This window comes from Euphorbia lathyris, chromosome 10 (genome assembly GCF_963576675.1).
Source record: "Euphorbia lathyris chromosome 10, ddEupLath1.1, whole genome shotgun sequence".
NCBI lineage: Eukaryota > Viridiplantae > Streptophyta > Magnoliopsida > Malpighiales > Euphorbiaceae > Euphorbia > Euphorbia lathyris.
Window position 1 is genome coordinate 5,383,052 of NC_088919.1, and position 7,539 is coordinate 5,390,590.

At 32.4% G+C, this 7,539-nt stretch overlaps 1 protein-coding gene across 1 annotated transcript; it reads right to left on the reverse strand.

Moving 5' to 3' along the window:
- Window positions 1-280: 280 nt before the first annotated feature.
- Window positions 281-7,273, reverse strand: LOC136207995 (protein EXORDIUM-like 6). Its single transcript, XM_065998852.1, has 2 exons — window positions 6,772-7,273; window positions 281-750 (listed from the first exon to the last, which is right to left on the reverse strand). Exons 1-2 carry the CDS (start codon window positions 7,271-7,273, stop codon window positions 344-346), a joined length of 909 nt encoding a protein of 302 aa, XP_065854924.1. The 3' UTR covers window positions 281-343.
- Window positions 7,274-7,539: the final 266 nt, after the last annotated feature.

Sequence of the window (7,539 nt, forward strand, 5' to 3'; positions counted from 1 at the left end):
CGTGTCTCGTTCCGTTATCAACACCTAAATTGGTACATTTTTTAAACGTTAAGCCTATATTGATACTATTTTATACGTATAGCCTAAATTGATACTTCCTCAAAAAAAAACCATAATTTTATTTTATACCTTATCCCTTAAAGATATTTTGTTCTACATTTTACTCATCTTAAATGTTTTGTTCTGCATATTAGTAGAGTAGTAATGGATTACCATTAATTCCACTAACATTGCCAAAAATATTGAAAAAAAAAAGTAAAATATAAATAAGATAAACATGAAGAATAGTGTTTTATATATATATAAATTCTCCCCCTTCTGTGCTAATATACAAGAATATGTATTACATGAGAGACCAACATGACTTAGTTTTGGGATCCCATATAGCAGGAAGCAAGAATTTCGTACCATTAGTTCCATGGGCATTGAAAGCACCACCGGTGCCGGGATCAATGCGTATTTTTCCGGTGTAGCCGGGGAGGGATCCAGTGCCGAAGATGCGAGGGCAAGCAGAAGCAGGCTCAATAGTATGAGTGTCATTAGATTGAAAAAATGCAGAGCTGAAAGGGTTGGTAACAAGATTAACAAGTCCTTGAGCAAAGGCAATAACCATAGAATCAGTGCCGACATTTCCATTTGGAGGGTTCATTTGTACACCAATTGGCCCTATATCTGTCTTGCTGAATGGCCACCCACATTGTCCTAGACATTCTTTTTCTGGATTCCTCACTATTAGGTATGGTTTATTTTCTACATTCAAATCATTCAATTAAGGTCAACATTTTGTTATTTTAAACAAGGTATGATACTCGTTTGGCTCCCTAAACTAAGGTTTGAAAGTCAATTACGATCTTAAATTATCAAAATCATCAATCAGGTATCTGAACTAACCAAAAATTATAAATTGAGTTCCCATTCTAAACAAAAATCTCCAATTGTGGCCTCATCGAAAATTATAGGGTTGAACAGTTTCAGACCCTCTTCCTCAAACTCATTTTAAATCAAAGATTATTACAGTCTCTATGAATTAGTCACGGTTTCTGATTTTAGGATAAGATGGGACCCAATTGATGATTTTTGCCTAATTTAGGTACCTGATTAATGATAGTTTACGATCCTAATTGATTTTGAAGCTTTAGTTTTGGGAACCCAAATGGGTGCAATGCCTTTAAACAAAGGCTAATTTCAAGTAAATGTCATGTGGTTTCATGTTTTTGCAGATCGGTACTTGTGGGTTTTTTTGTTACAAACCGAACCTGTGGTTTGCAAAATTTTCATTTTTTTTTTGTTGATTTTCCCAAATTTGGCCGATAACGACCTCAAAATAAAAAATTCATGAATTAAATGATATTTTAAACAACTTTAATTCTTCAACTTTCTAAGTTTGAGGTCATTTAGATTTTGTTTTTTTATGAGAGAGAAAGTTAATGTTTAGAGAGAGAAAACTTTAAAATTTATGATTTTGAAAAATAAAAAATATGGTTTCATAATAAATAATAAATATGATACTAAACAACTTTAATGTTTGAAAATTTTCATTTTTAGGTCGTTATTGGCCACATTTTACAAAGTCAAAAATAAAAATAAAATTTTTTGCAAACCACTAAATTTGGTTTGTAACAATAAAAACCACAGGTACCGATCTAAAAAAACATGAAATTACAATGCATTTATTTGAAATTAACCCTTTAAACAACAAAGGTCTCCAATCACCAAGTTTCACCTTATCCAAAAATCACTACTATGTAAATGAACAATTAGCTAAGAACTGCAATTTATTAGCTACATGTGTAGATAGAATTCATTAAAATATTTATACCAATTTGATAGTTTTTTCAAAACTGAATGATCCTATTTTTTTTTTGGTAAGAAAGGAAAGAAAAAAAAACAAAACCAACAAAAAAACCTACACCGGGATCAGTCTAGGAAGGCTGACCCCAATCCTATCCTCTAGGAGAGAAGGCAAAAGAAAAGAAGGAGGAACAGAGAGGGTAGAAACACCTAACATTCTCCCATGCCCAGCAGCTGCTAAGCGATCCGCCACGCGGTTTTGCTCCCTAAAAATATGGGAGAAATTAAGATACTCAAAGGCAGGACGAAGCCTCAAAATAGCTTTGATGAGATTCTGGCTCTTCAGACAAACAGCCTGGCTATCTGAAATCCTGTTAATAGCCTCCAGATTATCAGATTCCACCGAGAGCTTTTTAACACCCATGCGAATGGCGAGTTTAATACCTGACAAGATACCCCAGAGCTCCGCAGAAAAGGAGGAGCCCGTCCCCAAGTTATGGGTAAATCCCGCCATCCAATTGCCACCAGCATCCCGAAGAACTCCTCCAGCAGCAATTCTGCCATTGCTAAGGCAGGAGCCATCAGTATTCAACTTAGCAAACCCTTCTCTAGGCTTACTCCAGCCAACTAGTATGATCTCTTTATCCGGGAAGGGGCGAACAAGGGAATCTCTTTCAAAGCTTTTAGTAATAACAAAGAGCTTCTTCGAGAAGAAAAACAGTAAATCAGGAATAAGGACAGCCTTACCCGCAAATAATTCTTCATTCCTCCACTTCCAGATTTGGTGACAAGTAATAGCAAAGAGGATGGCACCGTGCTCCATGTTGGCCAGCAAGTTCCCCTTGGCTCCTTGAGAGAACCAGTCCCTTTCAGAAAAGGCCATGAAGGAAGGGAGGATGTGATGAGGGAGGATCCCTTCCCAGATCTTCTTACTATTTGGGCAATCCCTCAAGGCATGGCACAAGGTTTCCACATTGCCTCTGCATCTACTACAGGCACTAAACTCAGTCAAGTGCCTTCTGTGCCTATCCACATTCGTAAGGAGCCTGTCTTTGATACCCAGCCAAAGGAAGCTCCTGATACGGTAAGGGATCTTGAGGGACCATATGGACTTCCAAATCTCCAAGGGAGCATCAGCCCTATTAGGGGTAAAAGCTTCATAGGCCGATTTACAAGAATAAGTACCATTATTCGTCAAGGCCCAGCAATGTCTATCCTTATCCTCCTCTTGATTGTTAATCTTCACTCCTCTAATGTTAAGAAGGGTCTCCAGACTAAAGAAAGAGTCGAACTTTGACCAGATCCAGTCTCCCCCCGAGTCCACCACATCAGCAATTTTCCAGGAAAGGAGATCAGCCGACGGAGGGGCATTACACACATCAATCAGCGGTTTATCACCAATCCAGGTGTCATACCAGAAGCTAATAGATCTACCATTACCCACCTCCAGGCCAATCCCCGTACAGAATTCAGCAAACACGGCACTGAGCCCTTTCCAGAGGAAGGAACAGCTAACAACCCTCTCCTTCGGGCCACCAAAGATTCTATCTTTCCGATACTTCCCGCACAAGAGACGGACCCAAAGGGAGGAGGGGCATTGCCACATTCTCCAAAGAAGTTTCATTAACAGGACTTTATTATTGTCCTTTGCCTGCCTAATACCAAGACCCCCCCCCCTGTTTTTAGGCTGGCAAGCTTCCTTCCACGGGACCAGGTGAACCTTTCTCCCATCTCCAGACTCACCCCACAGGAAACGCCGATTTATCTTATCCAGGTCACTAAGGACAGGCTCAGGAAGCTTACAGGCCTGCATGATGTGGTTCGGAGCAGCGCAGTTAACTGACTGGATCCTATAATATCCCTAAAAAATGATTCTATAATCTATATATAATATAAAACAGTAACGACGGGGCTGAGGTGTCACTTCCTCTTTTTTTACTGATAAAAAATATAATATAAAATATAATATATTAACTTTAATTATATTATTATATTTATTTATAAAAAGATTATTTTATTCGTACTATATATAAGAGTTCTACAGAATTAGAATTTAAATTAATCCTGAAAATCTCTCTAATTCTCTGCATATCTATATCTAAAAGTTCTACATAATTTAATTTAATCCCTAAAATCTCTCTAATTCTCTCCATATCTATATATAATATAGGGTAATTAATTTATTAGTCCCTATATTTTGACAAAACACACTGTTTAGTCCCTGTATTTTCATAAACACATGGTAAGGTCCCTAACCTTTCTTTCAATGAACTGTTTAGTCCTTCCTTCTATTTGTTAGATTTTTTTTACCGTTTATGACTTCGGAAATGACTAAATTACCTTTTACTATTTACCTTCAAACTTTAGAAGAGAAAATCCAATTTAAAAGAAGAAGCTATTTGTATGGAGAACAAGAAAAAAAAAAGACCCAATGCTTACGAATTTGAACGATTAAGAAGAAAATAAAAAAGAAGAACATTGAAAGTTGATTTCAGATGCATTAGAGTTTAAAGGAAAGGAAAAGAAGAACGCAAATCTAAATTGACTAACAAAATCTTCATGAGAGTCTAATGACATGGACTAAACAGTTCACCAAGAAAAACGTTAGGGACTAAACAGTTCATCGTGAAAAAGGTTAGGGACTTTATCATGTGTTTTTGAAAATACAGGGACTAAACAGTGTGTTTTGTCAAAATATAGGGACTAATAAATTAATTACCCTATAATATAAAACAGTAATGATGGAGCTCAGGTGTCACTTCATTATTTTTTTACTGATAAAAAATATAATATATTAATTTTAATTATATTATTATATTTATCTGTAAAAAGATTATTTCAATTAAATGTGAAAATAAAATAATAATATTTAATTTATATACTATATCTAAGAGTTCTACATAATTTAAATTAATACCTAAAATCTCTCTAATTCTCTGAACATCTATATCTAAAAGTTCTACAGAATCTAAATTAACCCATGAAATCTCTCTAATTCTCTACATATCTATCTATATATAATATAAAACAGTAACGATGGAGCTGATGTGTCACTTCCTCTTTTTTTACTGATAAAAAATATAATAAAAAATATAATATATTAACTTTAGTTATATTATTATATTTATTTATAAAAAGATTATTTTATCCGTACTATATCTAAGAGTTCTACAGAATTTAAATGAATCCCGAAAATCTCTCTAATTCTCTGCATATCTATATCTAAAAGTTCTACATAATTTAATTTAATCCCTAAAATCTCTCTAATTATCTGCATATCTATATATAATATAAAACAGTAACGATGGAGCTCAGGTGTCACTTCATTATTTTTTACTGATAAAAAATATAATATAAAATATAATATATTAATTTTAATTATATTATTATATTTATCTGTAAAATGATTATTTCAATTAAATGTGAAAATAAAATAATAATATTTAATTTATATAATATATCTAAGAGTTCTACATAATTTAAATTAATACCTAAAATCTCTCTAATTCTCTGAATATCTATATCTAAAAGTTCTACAGAATCTAAATTAATCCCTGAAATCTCTCTAATTCTCTGCATATCTATATATAAGATAAAACAGTAACGATTGAGCTGAGGTGTCACTTCCTCCTTTTTTACTGATAAAAAATATAATATAATATATTAACTTTAGTTATATTATTATATTTATTTATAAAAAAAGATTATTTTATCCGTATTATATCTAAGAGTTCTATAGAATTTAAATTAATCCTTAAAATTTCTCTAATTCTCTGCATATCTATATATAATATAAAACAGTAACGATGGAGCTTAGGTGTTACTTCCTCATTTTTTACTGATAAAAAATATAATATATTAACTTTAGTTATATTATTATATTTATTCATAAAAAGATTATTTTATCCGTACTATTTCTAAGAGTTCTACATAATTTAAATTAATCCATAAAATCTCTCTAATTCTCTGCATATCTATATATAATATAAAACAGTAACGATGGAGATGAGGTGTTACTTCATTATTTTTTACTGATAAAAAATTTAATATAATATATAATATATAATATATTAATTTTAATTATATTATTATATTTATCTATAAAAAGATTATTTAAATTAAATATGAAAATAAAATAATAATATTCAATTTATATAGCACCTTTATATCATTAATTGAAATTATTAAATTATATTTTTGTTAATATTTATATATTAAGATGAATCCGTGCATCGCACGGGTCAAAAACTAGTATGTTTTTGAAATGATAAACAGATTTTTCTAATTTATTTTTATATATTTTAGGGATAAGGTGTAAAAATACCTCTAATATTTACTGTCAGAAGCAATTTTACCCCTAACGTCTAAAATTGTGCAATTTTATTCCTAACGTTGGCAATCAAAAGCAATTTTACCCCTAACGTTACCAAGTTGGGTCAATTTGAGAAATAATTCATCAAAATGTCTTCTCGGTTATGAATCTTGTCATCTACACTTCACATGTGAGTCATTTTACACATTAGTAACCGATCATAAACATATCATTAGACGTGAAATAAAAAATTAATTTTTTTTAAAATAGACTGTCTTTTGTACGAGTTTGAAAAAAATATTTCACCGAATTTATAAATATTAATGTTCAATTCTATTATTAAACTACAAAAGAATAATTTTTTAAAACAAACTGATATGCAATTGGTGCAGAATAAGAAACAAAATATATGTGTTTTATAATATTTTCTAAATTAACCCAATTTGTTAATGTTAGGAATAAAATTACTCTCGGCTACCAAAATTAGGAGAAAAATTACACAATTTTAGATATTAGAGGTAAAACTCGCCCTAGTTATAAACGCTATGGTGTCACCTTATCCCTATGTTTTGTTGTAGATTGGATAATAATAGATTTTACCTTTTCAAATTTTCATTTTATCTTTCACCGCAGTTTATGTAATTGAAAAGGAAAGAATATGGAATTACCAAAAACACCATGGAAGGAGCAATTGCCGGTGCAAAGGCCCTGTACTTTAACATCCCTACCGGTGAAAATAACCGGAATGGCATTAGCGTCACCAGCGCCGTACTTCTTGAGCAAATCTTTGACGATATCAGTAGTAACATCTTTCCCGGCAGAACACTTAGCATCGGTGAATTGCTTCCCCACTTGCACCCTTATCGGACCCTTACCTTTTCCGGCAGCCTCTTGAAAACCTTCAACAATGGTCCACCATTCACTGACATGAGGTTGTAAGCTAGACTCTCCATTACTTGTCAGAGATTTGACAAATCCTCCAATCACATTTTTCGCCGATCGTCCAAAATTACCGTACCAAATGAATGTGAGATTTAGGTTTCCGGTGAGGATAGGGCCGCCATGGTTTGTTAAAACGGCGGTGGTGGATGTGGTGGCGGCGAGAGATGAATGGAAAAGTAGGAGAAGAGGGAAAGATAGGAGGAGGAGATTTGGGAGGCAAAGCGACATTGCGTTTTGCCTTTATTTATTTTAGTTTATTTTTTAGTTTGAGTTTGAGAATTTATACATAGGTTTTTGTTCTATTAATTATTACTAATAATAGTAGTTAATTGGGTGGATGGATATGTAATATCCTAATTTAGAGGATTAAAAATGGCTATAAAAAAATTAAAAGAAAAATGGCTATATTTAAGTAGTGCTTAAAATAAATTTGATTTGGAATAATATAAATTTTTTTAATGTAAATGTTTGTATTTTCATTGGATGAAAAACGT

What these genes read in the sequence shown, in the direction of transcription:
- LOC136207995 (XM_065998852.1), bottom strand. Translation starts at nt 7,273, where the DNA reads ATGTCGCTTTGCCTCCCAAATCTCCTCCTCCTATCTTTCCCTCTTCTC. An exon ending in CTCCTTCCATGGTGTTTTTG is followed by an intron (nt 751 to 6,771) that starts GTAATTCCATAT and finishes ATTTGAATGTAG; the next exon opens with AAAATAAACCATACCTAATA.